Genomic DNA, 21104 nt, shown 5'->3' with positions numbered 1-21104 from the left:
CTCAAAACAACCTGAAATCAAGGGTCACATGCTCTACTGACTGAGCCAGCCAGGCTCAGCCCTGGGGCAAAATATATTAAGCATATGAGAAGTGTCAGGAAATAAAAGAAAATTTCAGGAGTAGAGATATGTGCAAAGTTTCCCCCCAACCGCTACTTGGAGCTTTCACTGGAGTAATTTGGAAAGCTCACTGATCATGAGTTTCCCTGTAAGAATGAACATATACACTTGAGGATACATTAGTCTTGCTTTGTAGGCCAACTAGGAGTTTCACATATTGATCCCCTTGAAAATAGTTAATTTGCACTTTTAGATATTCCACAGACATGGGATGAACCCCTATCTGAAATTTAGTCTTGGGTATCAAGACTGATAATGCTAATCACCAAAAGGATGTGAAGATGTTTAAAGCACAGTGAGACTTTCTGGGGAGAGCAGGACAGGTTTCCAAAGTTCCCACAAAAATGGCTTGAGAGACAAGAGGAGACTCACTTCAGGTTTCTATGGAGTTTGTACTAGATGGTGGGTCCTGCGTGTGGTTTGACCTTTTGTGGGCACCAAAGGAGCACCTGGGCTTCTAAATTTGGCCACTTGTAGAGTAGATGGGAAAAGGGAGATACATTGAATATGTGCAGTAAGTAAATGTGTGTGTGTGTATCAATTATACCTCAAGCTGTACCAAAAACAGGGAAGGCAACTGAGAGAGGGCTGAGGCTTAAAAGCTGTCCATGGTCAAATACCAACAACCAAAAAGCAAAAAACTGGAGTGAGATTAGAATACAACACAGAATGTTTACTCTCAAACCTGATTGCTTGGTTAGGAGAGACCCATTTTCTTCATACTAATAATAACTTCTTATGCATCCTTTCCTGCTACACACATAGGACCCTTTACCCAGTATAACTGCTGAAAGTGAAATACTGAAATACTGTTTAGATAAATTGCCCGAGTCGCTTTTACACTAGTTTCATGATCATTAATGTGTGCAAGTGTTTATCAGACGGTTAATATGATTCAATAATCTTACCAGAAGAGTTTTTCAAAGGTTATAAAAATCTCAATTTGTGATTATACTATTAAGCATTATGTGAGTCTTTCAACTCTGGTAAAATTCCTTTTTATTTAGAAATTTTTCCTTAACCCATTTTATATATATTTAGTTTACATGTTTTCTCTGTGTTACTACATTGAAAAATTGAAAAAATGGCATGAGTTAAAGATTCTTTTAAGAGGTGTGTAACACGATAATGTATCCAGGACAATAAGAGGTACAAAGTAAGTGCTTTACAGATATGAAGATTAAGAGTTCTTTTAATTTTTCTTAACGTTTATTTATTTTTGAGACAGCGGGAGACAGAGCGCGAGTGGGGGAGGGGCAGAGAGCGAGGGAGACACAGAATCCGAAACAGGCTCCAGGCTCTGAGCTGTCAGCACAGAGCCCGATGCGGGGCTCGAACCCATGAACCGTGAGATCATGACCTGAGCCGAAGTCGGATGCTCAACCAACTAAGCCACCTAGGTGCCCCGAGTAAGAGTTCTTTTATACCTTTTAGTTCAGTGGAAGAAGTAGAACAATATGAAATTGTGAACTAGAATCTAGTAAGGTGGAGCTAGGAGACCTGTTGATACCCTACAAAACTAATACCAGGATTTGGGGAACACAATATGTTCATTTTACCTTATAATTATTTCCAATTCTTCTATTATTGCCATAAAACTAATCCTCTCTGTCCTACATTATTGCAATGGATACTGGAACTTATTTTTTTCTTATTTTTATTTTTTTAATTTATATCCATGTTAGCTAACATATAGTGCAATAATGATTTCAGGAGTAGAATCCAGTGATTCATCTCCTACATATAACACCCAGTGCTCATTCTAACAAGTGTCTTCCTCAATACCCCTTACCCATCTAGCCCATCCCCCCCCCACCCATAACCCCTCCAGCAACCCTCTGGAACTTACATCTCAAGTCCTTACAGTATAGTGTCAGGATATCAGACTTTTTTCCCCTAAGTTCAACGTGAAGCTATTTGATGTTTTTACTTGATTGTTTCAATAACATATGTCCTACCATAAAATCCACTTTTTTGGGGGTGGGGACTCGCATGTTTGAAGGAGGGGGCAGAGAGAGAGAGAGAGAGAGAGAGAGAGAGAGAGAGAGAATCTTAAGCAGGCTCCACACCCAGCATGTAGCCCAAAGCAGGGCTTGATCTCACAATCATGAGATCATGATTTGAGCTCAAATCAAGAGTTGGATGCTTAACCGACTGAGCCACCCAGGCGCCCCCATGAAACCCACTCTTAAAATGTACAATTCAGTGGCAAGGATGTCTTTTCTCACCATTCTTGTTCAGCACTGTACTGGAAGTCCTGGATAGTGCAGTAAGAAAAAGAAGTAGGACAGACATTATGAAGCAAGAAATAAAACTGTCTTATTTGCAGATCACACGGTCTATGTAGAAACTCCACAGAGTCAAAAAGAAAAAAACTTTTGGAACTAAGAAATGATTATAGCAAGACTGAAGGACACAAGGTTAATACAATGTGCTGACTGTGTTATCCACCTAAATCCCATATGGTGCAATTCTAACCCACAGGCATGGTATGTGGAGGTGGTGCCCCTGGGAAGTCAATGACTGCGTTAGAGGGGAACCCTCATGAAGGAGATTAGTGACCTTATACAAGGGACCTCAGAGAGCTCTTAATCTCCACAATATGAGAATCCAACAAGAAAACAGTCTTTTGCAGCCAAGAATAGGGCCCTCACTTAGACACCTAATTAGCCATCACAGTGATCTTGGGCTTCCCAGCCTCTAGAACAGTGAGAAGCATCTGTTGCTTATGTACCATCTGGTCTATGTTGCTTTGTTACAACAGTTCAGACTAAGACAGTACACAAGTCAGCAATGAACAAGTGGAATTTGCATTTAAAACCACAGTAACTTTACACTACCAGAAAGGAAGTTATACTTAGGTATAAGTCTAACATAGTATGTACAGGATCTACAGGAAGAAAGCTAGGTAGCTGATAAACAAAATCAAAGAACTAAATAAATGGAGAGAGATTTCATGTACACGGACAGAAAGACTCAATAGGGTCAAAGTGTCATTCTTCCCAACTTGACTTACAGATTCAATGCAATCCCAAACTGAATAGCAAGTTATTTGGTGAGTATCAACAAATTGATTCTAAAGTTTATATTGATAGTCAAAAGACACACAGTAGGAAACAAAATATTGAAGGAGCTGAACAAAGTCAGAGGACTAATATTACTTGATTTCAGGCTTACTATAAATATACAGTAATCGATGGGGCGCCTGGGTGGCTCAGACCGTTAAGCGCTCAACTTCGGCTCAGGTCATGATCTCACAGTTTAGGAGTCTGAGCCCTGCATCCGGCTCTGTGTTGACAGCTCAGAGCCTGGAGCCTGCTTTGGATTCTGTGTCTCCCTGTCTCTCTGCCCCTACCCTGGCTTGTGCTCTGTCTCTCTCAAAAAAATAAACAAACATTAAAATTTTAAAAAAAATATACAGTAATCAAGACACACAAACAGATCAAAGGAACATAATGGAGAGCTCAAAAATGGACCCATACAAATATGGTCAACTGATCTTTGACAAAGAAGCGAAAGCAATACAATGGAGAAAAGGTAGTCTTTTCAACAGATGTGCTGGAGCAAATGGACATCAATGTGCAAAAAAAAAAATTCATCTAGACACAAACCTTATTCCTTTCACAAAATTCAACTCATAATTAATCATAGATGTAAATGTGAAATGTGTAACTATAAAATTCTTAGAAGATGACACAGGAAAAAATCTAGAGGACCTAGGTTTCATCGCTTTTTTGATACAACACCAAAGGCACGATCCACGGAGGTAATAATAATTTGGATTTCGTTAAAATTAATAACTTCTGTTGTGCAAAAAACATGGTCAAGAGAATGAGGAAAAAAGCCACAGACTGGGGTAAAGTATTTGCAAAGCACATTTCTAAAAGGTCTGGTATTGGAATACACAAAGAACACTCTCAAAGCCCAATAAGAATGCAAAAAACATCATTTAAAAATGGGAAAAAGACAACAATAAACACCCTCATCAAAGAACATACACTGGATGGAAAATGAAGCACATGAAATACGCTCCGCAATCTTATTCATTAGACAACTGAAAAGAAAAAACAATGAGTTACCACCACACATCTAATACAATGGCCCAAAATCCAAATCCTGACACCAGGGGATGCTAGTAAAGATGCCTAACAACAAATACCACTATTCACTGCTTGTGGGAAGATTATAGCCACTTTGGAAGGCAATTTAATGGTTTCTTACAAAACTAAACATACTCTTATCACATTCTAGCAATCACATTCCTTGGTATTTATACAAATGAGCTGAAAACTTATTTCCATGTAAAACCGGGCACATGAATGTTTACAGAACTTCTGCTTAACTGTCCAAACTTGGAAGTAATCAAGTAGGTGAATGGTTAAAAAAAAAAAAAAAAAGCTGTGATATATCTAGACAATGGCACATTATTCATCACTAAAAATAAATGAACTATCAAGCCAGGAAAAGACATGGGAGAACCTTAAAAGCACCTTGCCAAATGAAAGAATCCAATCTGCAAAGGCTACATATTGCATTGTTTTAACTACACGATATTCTGGAGAAGGCAATAGTATGGACATGTAAAACATATGGCCAGGCAAAACATTTCCCCATGTAAACCAGTTGGTCAACCACTCTATGAATCTGACACAGGAGCTAGGACCCAGTCTATTAAATTTTGTGTAAACACCATTTGATTAAGTTTATGAGGTCAAGCTGCTTTATTCACCTCCGCTACAGAAATGCAGGTTCCTCGTTCAACCAGCTGAAGAAAAAGCCCAGTGCGCATTAAGTGTGTAATGTAAAAGACATGGCATTTCTCCTCTACTTCCTGAACTCAGTTTTTGATGGTGATGCATCAAGAACTAAATATGGTGTGAAAAACATTCACTTCACATATTTCTGATAAGATTAGGAAATGTTATATTTGTTATCCATGCGAAGCAGAGTCTGGATATAGCAGAGTTCCGGCCCATAAGCAGAAAGGGGCAGACAGTTGGAAAACACACAGAAATCATGGCAGCGGTGTTCACCAGCCACCAGCTGCGATTACAAAGAAGAGCAACGCAAACATGAAAGACAGAGGAGATGAAGTAGAAAGACACAAAGGTGCTCACGAGGACGAGGATGCTCTGGGTGGCTCTGGACTCAGCAGAGGATCTGGGGGTGACATTAGTGCTGTGAATGTGCTGGACCCGCTGCTTGTGTCTGTGCAGGAGTAAGACCATGGAGCTGCTGGCCCCGATTGTGAGACCACACAAGGAAGCTTCAGGAAGTACTATCAACACTGCATATACGGAAACTGTGATTGTGTCGTGATCTACAGCAAGACAGTAGCCCAAATCTCCTTTCTTTGTGAAGTTTTTCATGCTCCGGTTGCTAAACACATATAACAGAGGAAAAACTAAATTTACAAACATGAACTGGATCCAACAGAGGGAAATGGAGAAGCCAATGTACTTTGGGGCTTTGACTTTAAACTCCTTCAAACAGGAGTTCATAGGGCTGATCATAATGGTCTGGAACACAGTCAAGAGGCAGGTGCTGCCAATGGACATTCCCCTGCCCACCCTCTGAACACAGAAAAGAAGTTTGCATCCAAACTCATTGAAAAAATGTTTCAACCCAAAAGATGCCATAGTGTGGGGGACTCCTTTAGAGAGAATGACCAAGGAGTTGGCTATAGTGAGGTGCCTGAGAATCAAATGGGTGGACCTCACCCTGCATTCAGTGTGGTAAAGGAACAGATAATGGTAAAGAAGAGAGAAATTTTCCACAATTCCAACTATGGTCTGTGACAAGAAGATTATTCCTACTATCAAATCCCTGTAGGACATTCTGTCATTCAACACCCTTACTTTTAAATTATGGCAACAATCATTCTTCTGAGCAAAAAGGCTCACTGAAGATTTCTGACACCAAAAGTGACTTTCATTATGTGCTTCTGTTTGATTGCCAAGACTTCATGAGATGGGAATAATAGATGTCTGGTATATTTCACTGAAAAGTCAGCACGAAAGATGACGTGGTTAGCCTGGGGGAAGCAATGAGAAGTGACAGCAAAGGGAATGAATGCAAATACAACATTTTCAGAAAAAGCTAAAATTCACTAGCTGTACCTGAGGATGGAGGGACCCTCAATCACTCCCCATGTCATAAAACAGATAAACTCTCAATGGATTGCTCATCTAAATTTTAAAGAAAAATAGTGTATTTTTTTTTTTTTTTTAGAAAACCAAACAAGATATTTCTATGGTCTTAGAATAAGAAAATACTTACTTTAAAGAAGATATTTCTTAAATAGCACAGAACACATTAATCATATGGGTGAAAAGACAAAATTAAGGGTAGTTCTCATCAAAGCACGCACGCACGCGCGCACACACACACACACACACACACACACACACACACACCCAGAGAGATATAACCTGTAACCAGCACAAAGAACTACTACAAACCACACAACAAAATAAACCATAGGCAAAGCATTCCAACAGAAATTTTAAAAAGAAGTTATTCAGTGGATAATACATATGTAAAAGTATTTAAAGATTTTTAAATGTTTATTCATTTTTGAGAGAGAGAGAGAACGTGCAGGGGAAGGGCAGAGAGAGAGAAGGAGACACAGAATCCAAGGCAGGCTCCAGGCTCTGAGCTGTCAGCACAGAGCCCGACACGGGGCTCAAACTCACAAGCCGTGAGATCACGACCTGAGCCGAAGTCAGATGCTCAACCAACCGAGCCACCCAGGCACCCCGTGTGTAGAAGTATTTAATAACCTTAGTAAACAGGAAAATCAAAATATAACCACTACCTAAATATAATGCCAAACAGCACTGAAAAATATGAACTGGAAATGACAGAAATAACGAGGCTCTGGCAAAGATATAGATTAATGAAGAATCTCAGATACTGCTGGCAGGTGTTAAAACTGGTATACACATTTGGAAAACGATGCAGTATCCACTTTAGCTGTCCAAATACAACACTGTGTCCCAACAATTCTACTCCTGCAAATGCGTTCAACGGAAATCTGTGCATTTATCATCAGAAAGACCAATCACAGGGTTTGTATGCCAGCACTACTCATTACTCATAACAGCCCCAAACTAAAAACTACCCACCAGCTCATTAACAGAATGAATCAATTAACTGACTCATATTTACACAATAGTGTCCTATACCGTGAATGGAGGGAGTAATATACAGCAATAGAGATAAATTCACAACATCAGATAGAATGGGGGAAAAATGACAATATGAAAGAGATCATGCCATAAAGTACAAAACAGGCAAAGTGAACTACTCTCTTAAATGTTAGAGCAGATATAAACCTATGTCCTAAGATTCCACTCCCATAAATCCATGCAAAAGAATTATATTCTTGGAGGTAGTGACAGGTGGCGCAAGAGGGTTTCTGAAGAACTACAGCATTCTTTTCTTGATCTAGGTGTTGTGTACAGTCATGAATTCCACTGACCTCTGTGCTTACAACCTGTGTAGTGTCTGTCATTTTTGAAAATGCCTAACACACACACACACACACACACACACACACACACACACACACACACACAAATCTGTGAGTGGCTGGAAAAGGTTGTCCTGTGATTGTGTGTAATCTGCTGATGGAGTCCATGCGGAAGAAACTTACAGATCTACAGGTCCAGATCTGAGCCCACATGAAGCCTCAGGGACAGTAATAATACTGAGTCTGCAAATTTGTCACAAAATTCAGTAGAGCAGAATCCTAAATTTCTGTTCTCTCTGATGGGTTTGTTGCCCCATTTGGAAATCCTACAGGAAAGGGATATTTACCAGCATATAAAGAAACCAGGGGTGCCTGGGTGGCTCAGCTGGTTGAGTGTCCGACTTCAGCTCAGGTCATGATCTCACAGTTTATGGGTTCGAGCCCTATAATGGGCTCTGTGCTGACAGCTCAGAGCCTGGAGCCCGCTTTGGATTCTGTGTCTCCCTCTCTCTCTACCCCTCCCCAACTCGTGCTCTGTTTCTAAAAAAATGAATAAACCTTAAAAAAATTACAAAAAAAAAAAAAGAAAAAAAAAGAAACCAGCAGAGGAAAATGGAAACCCCCAAATCCTGGGGAGGCTGTACTTTAATTTCCACCCACCTGGAGGTCCTGGGGCTGCTTGTGATGGCTGGAGACACAGAAGGAGAAGCTGGTGCCAATGGACACACCCTGCCAGCTCTGTGAGGACAGAAAACAAATCTACATTCAAAAGTCACTGAAGAGGGGCGCCTGGGTGGCTCAGTCAGTTGGGCATCCGACTTCAGCTCAGGTCATGATCTTGTGGTCCGTGAGTTCGAGCCCCGCGTCGGTCTCTGTGCTAACAGCTCAGAGCCTGGAGCCTGCTTCTGATTCTGTGTCTCCCTCTCTCTGGCCCTCCCCTGCTCACACTCTGTCTCACTCTCTCTCTCAAAAATAAATAAATATTAAAAAAAAAAAAAAGTCACTGAAGAAATCCTTTGCCTAAAGGCTGCCATTGGCTTGGGGACACCTATAAAAGGCATGACCAAGAAAAAACTGTAACCACATGTTTTAGAACCAAATCTGTGCAGCACAACCTGCATCTTATATAACAAAATGAGAGATGAGAGCAGTGAAGAGAAAATGCCCAGGATTCCAACAAGTCTCAGATAAGGAGACCACTCCTATTGTCAAAAATCTAGGGCTAGTTGCTAGTGACTGGTATTTGTCTTCAGACTCAGAGGATCCTGCACCAGATCATGTCGTGGGGACTAGATTGATCATATCAACTGAAATCCAATATGCTCTCTGAGATACATTTCTTCAATTTAGTTTTGTTAAGGGGCTTCCAAGAATGGAATGAATAACTCTTACATGGCACTTAAAACGTGTAAGTCACTGCTGTACAGCCGTAAATATGAATCATTTTAAAAATTTTCCTCACTGCATGACAGAGGCACTGCAAAGATAAGAAGAACTCAGAGACAGAGAAGTTAAGGGACATACCTAAATTCACACACTGGTCAGGGGCCGAATGGAGACTGGAACATGGCAGGCTGGAGCCGACAGTGTCCGAAACTCTGTGCTCCACGGACAATCCAGGTCAGCTGTGTCTTCCAATAAGACCCGTATTTACTTTTGAAAAACACTTTTCCATTTCATTTCATGCTACTTTTCTTCTCCTTGACAAACCCGCTCATAAAGTTTCCCTATTCTTTAATAATTTATTCTCTAGGTTAATCCTACAAGAAACTTTGCAAGGTCTTAGCTGGGTTTGGTGAATGAAGGGTTTGCTCAATGTGAGTTCAGCAGAAAGACTCATTGGCTGTCATTCCAGGAAGGAAAACACAGTGGACTCAATCCAATAAACCATCTGACAATATTACCCTGTTCCCAGAGCTGTGAAGCAAAAAAATATATATGGTATGTAATTAAACAGTGTGAGGTAGAAACTAAGTTATTAGTAATTCTGGTTCAAATGATTAAGCATTAAATCCCACAATAAGCGAAACTATCGGATATTAGGCAACATATGTGAAAGACAAAAGACAGTAGAAGAGAATCTGGGAATACAGAATCTTGTGTTTCGTTTATGTCGAAATCATAAGGAAATGAGTTGTGAGCTTGGGGATGATGTTAGAATATTATTAAACCACAGATAATAAGACAAGATACATGGACTCATGACAGCTGTTTTCTGGAACCCATAATTATAGTTACCATTTCCTTAAACATTGCTTCTCTAACTTCAAGAAGTAAAGGAATCTTTCCATAGCCAGGAGGCCTCAGATGGTTTCAGTACAGGCACAATTACTATCTCCAGTAAGTGCATTATATACTTGAGATACAAAAAAAGAAACTTAACAAAAATTCTAGAAACTAATTCATATACACTACTTCTGTAGACAACTGGAAACTGTTAGAGGTCTAAAGGCATTGTGGGCACACCTCTACTGACACTGAAAACTCAACCTATGATTCCTGCAAAATAATGTGAATAGCAGATGGCTGTCATAACTATGGTCCTTACGCACCTTCAAAATGACCCTTCCTTGTCACTGGCATTTTCATCAGTAACAATCCGAGGGAGGACTTCATTAAACGGCACCAGGAACCGCCAGGCGTGGGTGTGGGTGCAGGGTCCGGGGTCCTCACCTCTATCGACAAGCTCAGCTCACACCCAAGGAACTACTCCACCTCCCTCTTCAGCTCTTCCCCTGGTCTGTCCCGACCCTCAGGATCCCTTTCCAGACACGAACACTTACTCACACGTCCTTCCTTACAGGGGCTGCCTCTCAGTCTAACATAGAAAGAACTCACTGGACTCGTCACGTTGAAGGATGGGGGCGCAGCGTGAAGGTCACAGCAGCCAGTACGTGTGACGGAGGGAGGCAGCCAGACCAGAGATAAGGCTTTGTGATCTGTGACCTCCCCTCCCGTCAGAACTGCAATTATCATTTCACACGTGGTGGCAATGACAGCACAGCCTTCGGTAGCTGACAATACTTCTGAAAAACTTTCTCCCAGGACGCATTACCAAATCCAATTACAAGTTTGTGAGTATCTCCGAAGAGACTGTTGACTGCTTTAGGAGGGGCTCTTACTTTTCATGATCCCTGATGGCAGAGAGGGGCTCACAGGGAAGGAGCAGTAAATACTGATGTCAGACAACTAAGGGACTGGCAGCGAGTGTGTGTGTCTCACAGGCATCCCCGATTCCCTCAGAAGTTCTTCCACCAAAAACCTAGGGCATTCTTAGTCTTCTGTCTTCTAAGCTGCATCATTATGTGAGAATTGAGGAAATACATGAAATCAGAATCCAGCAAGAATATCTAAAGAGATATAAAAGAGAACACGCCAACAATTCATATTAGAAAACATGGGTGAGTCCCATGTTTTAAAAAAAATTTTTTTTTCAATGTTTTATTTATTTTTGGGACAGAGAGAGACAGAGCATGAACAGGGGAGGGGCAGAGAGAGAGGGAGACACAGAATCGGAAACAGGCTCCAGGCTCTGAGCCATCAGCCCAGAGCCCGACGCGGGGCTCGAACTCACGGACCGCGAGATCGTGACCTGGCTGAAGTCGGACGCTTAACCGACTGCGCCACCCAGGCGCCCCAGTCCCATGTTTTTTGAGTAAAAAGAAGAAATCATGGGACTCATTTTTTCAAGTTTATTTTATTTTGAGAGAGACAGACAGACAGACAGACAGACAGAGGGTGGGAGGGGCAGAGAGGGAGGGAGAGAAAGAGACTCCCAAGCAGGCTCCACACTGCCAGCACAGAGGCAGACATGGGGCCTAACCCATGAACCTGACCTGAGCTGAAACCAAGGGTTGGATGCTCCACCGAATGAGCCATCAGGTGTCCCAGGTCTCATTTTTATAACTAAATACAAATTATACTGAGATTCGTGATATGCAAATATTATCAGAACGACATTATAATAATATTGACCCTGGCAATCAAAGGAAGTCTAAAAATCTACCCCTCTAAGAAAAACAGATGTTTATCAAAGTGACCCTCAGAAATACAGGTACCGGGATTCCATGATTTCACAAGCAGGTTCTACCACCGTTCTATCAGAGAAGTCAATGCTGCTCTGTTAATTCAACAGCACTGAGGTCTTACCAGAGGTCTCTACACCTCTCTGTTATTAAGGGAGCACTTGGAGCTCATGCTTTTCATGAGGGAGCACTTGGGGCTCATGCAATTAACGAAGATACACAGTCTCAACAAGGTCCACTGTCCATTCCCCTGTGAGGGTTCTTCATCCATATGGAAAGGTGGGGAACCACGGTCCACCTAGCAGCACACCTACTTCTGATATCAAGTGGAAGGAAGCTTGGGGTTCCCAAAACTACGCTTAGCTGACAGAATTCCCCCTAAGGACGCCCAGACTCACTGAGAGCTGTTGCACTCACTGTTATAGTTTGTTACAGGGAAAGGATACAGGTGAGTGTCAAACAGGGAAGAAATGCTTGGGGCAAAGTTCAGTGAAAGTACCAAATGGAAAGCTCCAGGGTCCTCTCTCTCTGAAGTGATGGATGGGTTACTCTCCGAGCACTGAAACCTGACAGTATTCAGAGCGTACTGCCACCAGGGATGGTCACTCAAGCCTACGTGCGCACACTTTCTCCTGGAGCTCGGCCACATACCGTCAGGGTGGCCGGCGTTTAGCCTGTTCTTGCACAGTGTGGTGGACGCCTTCAGTGTCCAGCGTCTCCTCCATGGACCGAGGCCGCATCATAAATCCTGTGAGACCCTCTCACGGTCCCGCCCCAGACGAAGAAAATATATGAGCAAGGCATTCCAAGGGGTGAAGATCCCCTCCCAGGAGGTGAGGGCAAAGCCGAACCACCATTTTGGTGATACTAAATGCTCACTAAATCCCCTACTCCTCAATCTCCCAGCGCAGGAATAGAGCCAGATGGCTGACAGCCCATTCTGCAAGCACACGGGCTCACACACAGGCACATTTACACACTCAGGCACGCACATACACTACGCACACTCATCGACTCAAACACATGGAAAAAACACACTTGCATACAGTCTTTCTCATTCTGGCATATTTAGTCTCAGGCCCACAGACACTCATGTGCACAGAGACTACATACACATTCACACACACAATGCACACCCTCACACCACTGGCCTACTCACTTTCACAAAGCCCCTCGCACAATTACCAGGTGTATGCTCCTCAAAAACATGTTTGTTTAAATATGTTTATCAAAGACATGTGTCCGAGTCTGAAAATGCAAGAATGGGGCCCCCATGTCTGCCCCTGCATGCCTCCAACTGCAGACCCCACAAGGACGTTTTAAATGACCAGCATTTCAATAGTTCTGTGAGCTCTGGCTGTGGAAACGCAGGGCGTGCTGAGCGGCAGTTCATGAGGGCGTAACAGCAGCATAAGAAGGGCTGGGGGGGAAGAGCGCAAAGATATAAAACAGGGGTGATGCACACAGCACGGTGACATGGGTGGGGGTTTACTCTGCTAAAGCTGCCATGACAAAATATCCCAGGCTGGTGGTGTAAACCACAGAAACCTATTTCCTCAGAGTTCCTCAAGCCACGAACCCAAGACAGAGGTGTCAGCAGGGCTGGCTTCTTCTGAGGCCTCTCTCCTTGGCTTCCAGCCAGCCCCCGTCTCCGTGTGCTCACATGGCCTTGTTCTGCCCATGCACATCTGCTTCCCTGGGGTCTGTGTGTCCGGAGGTCCTTCTTGTAAGGACACCAGTCACACTGTACTATTTCCACTTTAATAGCCTCACTTAACCTCATTATCTCTTTGAAGCCCCCACCTCCAAGTTCAAGGGATTACAGCCTCAACATATGAATTCAGGTGCACACAATTCCGTTCCTAACAAGAGTACACAAAGTGAGAGGTGAGTGAGGACAGAGAATAAAAGGCACACAGGAGTTAAAGGGTGCAGTATGTTTCAAGAGCACTGCACGACTTAAGGGCACGAGGGGACAGAGTGTGTGAGATGTTCAGGGTGTAACACACATCAGTCTGGGGGTATGACAGTCATAAGAATAAAGTGGAATTGGTGGAGAGGGCATAATCAGCAAAAGTGAGCAAAGGGCGGGGCTGGGTAAAGGCCCCGACAATTCATGAGCACATGGGGCTAAAGAAACACACGGTAGGAAGGGAACATTTTGTGGGATGAAAGCCATTTGATGGGGGACACAAACCACTATGACCCTTGCAGCGATGAAAGGCAGAACTCTTTTTTTCAATATATGAAATTTATTGTCAAATTGGTTTCCATACAACACCCTGTGCTCATCCCAAAAGGTGCCCTCCTCAATACCCATCACCCACCCTTCCCTCTCTCTCACCCCCCATCAACCCTCAGTTTGTTCTCAGTTTTTAAGAGTCTCTTATGCTTTGGCTCTCTTCCACTCTAACCTCTTTTTTTTTCCTCCCCCTCCCCCATGGGTTTCTGTTAAGTTTCTCAGGATCCACATAAGAGTGAAAACATATGGTATCTGTCTTTCTCTGTATGGCTTATTTCACTTAGCATCACACTCTCCAGTTCCATCCACGTTGCTACATAGGGCCATATTTCATTCTTTCTCATTGCCAGGTAGTACTCCATTGTGTATATAAACCACAATTTCTTTATCCATTCGTCAGTTGATGGACATTTAGGCTCTTTCCATAATTTGGCTATTGTTGAGAGTGCGAAAGGCAGAACTCTTTTTTGACCAGCAGCTGCACAGGGTCGAAGGCTGCCAGGTGGGTCCACGCTACGGGATGCACATGGGGACGGGGTGACAAGCTAAAGCTGGAGGAGCAGCTTATGTGAGGAAGCGGAATGAAGTGAGCTACTTTTCAAGGCTTCCCAGCGGACTAGCTGACTGGCTAATATCACAAGTTCCAGAGCAGAAAGGCTGTCCCTGGTTGTCTAGTACCTGCCACAGGGTGGTCACAGCTGCTGCAAAGTGGCCAGAGTGTGTGAGGGCCCAGTTACAGAAGGGACTGAGACACGGACGTGGTCAGCTGCTCAGCTGGGGGAAGTGACTGCCCTGTAGCTGGAACCTGGTAATAGGGTCAAGAGAGTATAAAAGACACACACACACACACAAATATGACACACTGTATTAATGAAGTACGGATGCACTGGATGTGGTTAGTGGCCCAAGACAGAGACAGAGAGGGTGGAAAGGGAGCTGAAACCTTTGTGGGGAGATAATGCTCTCAAGGACACAAAATGCGTGTGGGTGATGAAGTCAGCTGGGAAGAGAAGGGGAATGAAAAGATTAAGGGACTCAGGAAGGGCGCCTGGTTGGCTCAGTCGGTTAAGCATCAGACTTCAGCCTCAGGTCATGATCTCATGGTCCGTGAGTTGGAGCCCCACATTGGGCTCTGTGCTGACGCCTCAGAGCCTGGAGCCGCCTGCTTTGGATTCTGTGTCTCCCTCTCTCTACCCCTCTCCCTCCCTCCCTCTCTCTCTCTCCTCCTCAAAAATAAACACTAAAAAATTGTTTTAAAGGGACTCAGGAAAAGGGGTAATGTTGGGGTGTGTATGGGGTACACAGGGAGCGGACAGCACCCAAGAACTTAGGGCGAAGATGGGCCATGGAGGATATGGGCACTGGGCTGCAGTCATCGGCTTCTGCCCCGGATGAAATTCAATACAGGTCAACAGGGATGGACGATGTGCAGGTGATGATAGGACAGAGGTCCCTGGAATAGTGCAGGGTATAGACACGAGAAATGGAATTAAAAATGGGTGCACAATGGAGCTGGGGAAGTCTTGAAGGTTCAGGTGGAAGTGGGTGGGAGCACGCACAGGCCCAGGGGTTGGAGGGACAGGCTAAAGTACTGGGATGGAGAAGGACTTGTAAGGGGGGGGGGAGGGGTAGAGGACAAGAGGCTATAGTGGTAGAAAGATGGGCAGTATGGAAATTGTGGGCATGGAGGTCACAGGGGCAGGTGGGAAATTACATGCATTCGCTGCATTCCTTTACAACCTCATTGACAAGGGACTCCGTTTCTCATGGACCTGTTGGTATAGGGACCTATGCAAAATTTCCCTGTAAAACCGTTAACGCACAGTAGGACCACAGGTAGGATGCTGTGTGAACACTCCACCATGTCAGTCTCATCACTGAAATCCAGTTCTTAGAGGGAATGACCACGAGAGACTGTTGGGACTGCCTGTTTCCTGCTACTGAGCACTCAGCGTTGGAAACGGTTGCCATGCTCGGTCCCTTCCTAATACTCACGTCTGCTACAACTTTTCTGACTCAAGACGACGTGATCAAAGACTCTTTCCGTATTGTATTTCTAAACTGACATATATGCTTTACATATGAAATGAATCTAACAAAGGAGAATGGAAAAATATTAAGCACTTTGTTCCTTGCATGAAATCATCCCATGTGTAATCACTGGGATCACACAGAGTTAAGAAGAGCTCCACACGCAGGTGATATACCCTTGGTTATCTTGCATCACATGGTAAAAGAGACTTTGCAGATGTAATTATGGTTCATAATCATCCAGCTTTATTTTATTTCCTTTAGTCAGGTCTTTATTCAAAATTAATTGTCCACAATGATTTGACGTTTAAGGAATAAACAAATAGATGGAATGCTTCACGAATGTGCATGCCAGTCTGTGCATGAGGTCTGTGCTAATCTTTTCTGAGTCACCCCCATTTTAGTATATGTGTTGCCAAAGCAAGCACTATAATCACCGGACTTTATTTTTTTTTTAACGTTTATTTATTTTTGAGACAGAGAGAGACAGAGCATGAATGGGGGAGGGTCAGAGAGAGAGATGGAGACACAGAATCTAAAACAGGCTCCAGGCTCTGTGCTGACAGCGGGGCTTGAACTCACAGACCGCAAGATCACGACCTGAGCCGAAGTCGGACGCTCAATTGACTGAGCCACCCAGGCGCCCCCATCACTGGACTTTAAATGAGGTGGACTACCCTGGATCATCTATGTGGATCCAAAAAATCATATGGACCTTAAAGAACAAAAGCAGTCAAGAGATAGAGACAGGGAAAGAGAGGGAGAACAGGGAGGGAGGCAGCATGCTGATTCTGGCTTTCAAGGTGGAGGGGCTACATGTAAATCATTTTTATTATTTTTTTACTTATTTTCATTTTAGTTCTTTTTAATTTTAGAGAGAGAAAGGGGACACACACACACACACACACAGAGAGAGAGAGAGAGAGAGAGAGAGAGAGGGAGAGAGAGAGAGAGAGAGAATCCTAAGCAGGGTCCACACTCAACGTGGAGCCCAACACAGGGCTTGATCCCAGGACGTTCAATTGGCTAAGCAACACAGGCACCCTGGAAATCATTTTTAAAAATGATTTCTGGAAAAAAATAAATTCTGCTAACATAAATCACCCTCAAAGAAACTTAACCCCAGGGGCACCTGGGTGGCCCCATCAGTTAAGCATCCAATACTTGATTTCAGCTCAGATCATGACGTCAAGCATCAGGATGTGATCTGACATTTTGGAGCCTGCTTAGAACTCTCTCGCTCCCTCTGTCTCTGCCCCTTCCCCACTCGAGTATGTGATATCTGTCTCTCTCTCTCTCTCTCTCTCTCTCTCTCTCAAAATAAAGGAAAACTGAAAAAAAAAAAAAAAAAAAAAAAAGAAATTTAACCCCAGAGGCTCCAGGTAACAGCCTGGCTCTTGATCTTATGACCTGCTGACAATGTAAGAAAATAAACGAGTGTTGCTCAAAGCTGCTAAATTCAAAACAGAAATCTACTATACATATATAATAGTAAAATATATTCTCGGGAATTACCCCACAACTGATAGTATTTTGATCTCTGGGTGTAACATTTCTTTTTCAGATTTATGCTTATTCTCCCTTTATGTAATTTCAGAGCACACTGGGTAGAGTCTGAAATTGCATAAATGTGAGACATATGCACACACCATTATTCTCTTCTGGTTCAATGTTTCATATATATCATCATACTGGACTTACTTTCCAATCAAACTGCTCCTCAACCAGGGCTCTAGGAAGCAGTTATTATGTGCCAATACAAACAGATTTATCACGTTACTTGAAAAACCACAATTTATTCTACAAGGAGTATTACCGAATCATCTTTTTTGGAACTTTGTTTTACATAATTTTAAAAAGTTCAGTGTCCACTACAGCACACATCGTGACATGGGGGCAGTTGGTCACACTGATTTCTGCACATATGGATTATCCCCGCGGTTTTGGGACAGGGGATTGCTTCACCACCATGACTGCACCTTCTCACTGTGGGTACACAATTCATAAACTGCTCCTGCAAATGCCTGGAAAATGTCATATCCCAGCAAGTAGGGTATGTGGATGCCCCCACCTTTCATTGAATGGTTAGTTTTCTTTCTGAAAAATTTAGATCTACAAAAATTCGATCTACTATTCTTGAGATTCAACAAACATTACTATTTCATCACATGTTCTTCTTCACTTGACTGAGATTTTGCAGGGTGAAGAATTATTTCATGAATATCTTGACACTCTGCCTCTAATATCTGAACATCTGATCCCTAAGGTCAAGGTTATTTTATCTATCCCCAACAAACTGTCACAATTAACAAATTCACACTGCTGTTATACCATCATTTAATACAGGAGCCATATACACATTTCCCCCAGTGATACAATGAATAAATCTGAGAATACAATGAATGAATGAATCTCAGAAATCTGGGATTCAGTCACGGTACAAATACTACATTTGCTGTTTTGACTTTCTCATTTCTTAAATATAGATCAGTTACCACTTTTCTGTCTTCAGTGATTCTGACAGTTTTGAAGAATGCACACCCATTGATTGTGGAATGTCCTTAAGTGTGGATTTCTCTGATTGTGTGCCTCAACTTCAGCCTCAGGTACAACACTGGAGTGGAACTTCTACACAGAGAGGACAGTGGGAGCTTCAGAGGCCATCACCTCAGAGGCCAAGGCTAGGAGGATTTTCTATTACTGCTGATTAAGTTTGACTATGTAGTTATAACACCATCTACAAGACCTGATCATTTTATTTTTTTAATTTTTTAATGCTTATTTTTGAGAGAGAGAGAGAGAGAGAGAGAGAGACAGAGTGCGAGTGGGGGAAGGGCAGAGAGGGAGGGAGACGCAGGGTCCAAAGCAGGATCCAGGCTGTGAGCTGTCAGCACTGAGCCGGATGTGGGGCTTGAACTCCTAAATTGTGACATCATGCCCTGAGCTGAAGTCAGATGCTTAGCTGAATGAGCCATCCAGACGCCCCCAGACCTGATCATTTTAGCAGTGCTTTTTCCCTGTTCATTAAGTAATTGCTGAAGCGATACTTTTAAGATTGCTTGAACAACTTACCTTTTAGTCTAAATATTTTAGCATCAACTGATTTTTTTCTGTCTGAATTAATTATCAGATAATGGTTGCAGGTCAGTCATTCTAACATTCTACTATCTTTTATATGTGCATTAATTAGCATTTCTGTGTAAAGAAAGGCTTTCCTTTTACCTTTCCCCATTGTTGTTATTACAATAGATTCAAGAATTCCTTCCCATTTGCACTCATATATTAATATATATTTTTCCAGGCTCAAATTATTCCAAATTTGTCCACTGAGATGTTCTTTACCATGGCTACATCCCATCAAGCTTTGTTTGTTATCATTGAGATAAAACATACAGAATGTAAATGCACCATGATTTGAGAGGGCACCCTTTGCAGAATTTCACACATTCGCAATGTTGTGTAACCATCGCCACTACCTACTTCATCCTCCTGCAGGGAAACCTAGCACCCATTAAGGGGTACAGCTGACCCCTGAATAACTCGGGTCTGAAGTGTGTGGGTCCTCTTATGCGTGGAATTTTTACACAAGAGTATTGCACATGTATTTTTCCTTAGGATTTTTCTAATACCATTTTCTTTTGCCTAGCTTACTGTATCATAAGAATATACTATATAATATATAGAATACACAATATGCATTAACCGTTTGTTTATTATCTGTAACACTTCTGGTCAACACTAGGCATTAGGAATTAAATATTTGGGGAATCAAAACTTACATGAAGATTGTGACTGCACAAGGGATGGGCACCCCGACTTGCACTACAGGCAGCTGTAATTTCTATTTCCTCCTGCCCCCATAATCTAGCATATACTGCATTTCTTTACTTTCTGAATCAACAACACATTGAACACTCATCTCATACTCTCCCTTCCCTAGCTCGTATTAAGCCACTTTTTCAAAGAGTCCTCTAATTTCGTTAAATAAGGACATATTTAAAAAAAAAAAAAACAGAATCTTGGGAGAGAATCCAAAGTAGTGGAGAAGTAGGGAAACCTGAAGTTCCTTCGTCCCTCAAACACATCAGTGTTGAGACCAGAGGACTTTGAATTCCAAGAGTCCGGCTGCAGAGTGACAGAGACATCTCCAGGGGCCCATGGGGACAACCTGCCGAGCCATAGGTGCACGATTGTGAACTGGGAGAGAGAAAACGGGTGGCATGGGCACAAAGGGGAGGATCCCCTTCTGCGAAGAGACAAAGGGAAGAGAAAGAGAGGCTGTGAAAGGGTAGGATTGTATTTGGACAAGAGAAAAACCACAGACTGGGAATCAAAAAAACAAAACAAAACAAAACAAAAAACCCAGAAAAGGATCTAATCTCTAACTGCAGGGCTTCCTCCGGACTGGGGCCTGCTGCCTGGATCACACACCTGGGGAGGAGGGCAGCCAGCCCCCGCGATGGGTTAACTAGTTCAGAGGCACAGTCTGCAGTGGGAGAAAGCGATCCCCTCCCTAGAGTGTTGTGGGAAGAAGGCATATAGCCGCTCAAAGACAAAGACTGCCTGTGCCCACCAGCCAGAAGCCATATATCTGCAGCGCAGAGTGGCAATTCTCCAGAACTGGGGTACACGGAGCGGGACCCCTTAAGACATCGGGGTTTGAATGCCAGTCAAGTGCCAGGCAGGAGTGGGAGTCGGTGGAGCAGGACAAACCGCCTCATTCATGCCGCCTCACAGTAAGGACGGTCTGAACAGGGTGCTTTGGGACACCCGGTCTGTGGAGTAGTCACTGGGTGTCGCCATTTTTCTCCCCCTCACCAAGGAGGGACCTCAGGGAAGGGACAGTGGACCCACAGTGGAGGCAGGACCCGCCCACACCAAGCCACGCCCCTCCGCATCTGGTAACTGGGCATCTACTGGAGCCGGATTGACAGGGCCCAACCAGACAGCCCCTCCTCCAGACTCATGCTGCCACTGTTTCCAAGGCACCCAGCAGTTTTGCATTTTCTGATTTAATTCTTGGGCAATTCTTATTATATACACACACACATATAAATATATATATGTGTATACATATATACGTATATATGCACATATATATGTATATGTACACATACATATATGTATACGTATACATTTTTTTTTCCTTCCTTTTCTTATTTCATCCCTTCTCTAGTCTGGTTATTCTGGTTGTTGGTTTGTTTAAGCAGAC

General features: G+C 43.1%; 1 protein-coding gene across 1 annotated transcript; it reads right to left on the bottom strand.

Moving 5' to 3' along the window:
• Positions 1–4785: 4785 nt before the first annotated feature.
• On the bottom strand, positions 4786–6082 carry LOC115503286 (vomeronasal type-1 receptor 4-like). The gene has a single exon (XM_030299419.1). It carries the CDS (start codon positions 5955–5957, stop codon positions 5013–5015), a length of 945 nt encoding a protein of 314 aa, XP_030155279.1. The 5' UTR covers positions 5958–6082; the 3' UTR covers positions 4786–5012.
• Between the last annotated feature and the right edge of the window lie 15022 nt (positions 6083–21104).

Source organism: Lynx canadensis, chromosome E2, assembly GCF_007474595.2.
Source record: "Lynx canadensis isolate LIC74 chromosome E2, mLynCan4.pri.v2, whole genome shotgun sequence".
In the NCBI taxonomy this organism is placed as follows: Eukaryota; Metazoa; Chordata; class Mammalia; order Carnivora; family Felidae; genus Lynx; species Lynx canadensis.
The sequence above is the reverse complement of the archived record's forward strand: the minus strand, read 5'-3'. Positions and strand labels throughout refer to the sequence as shown.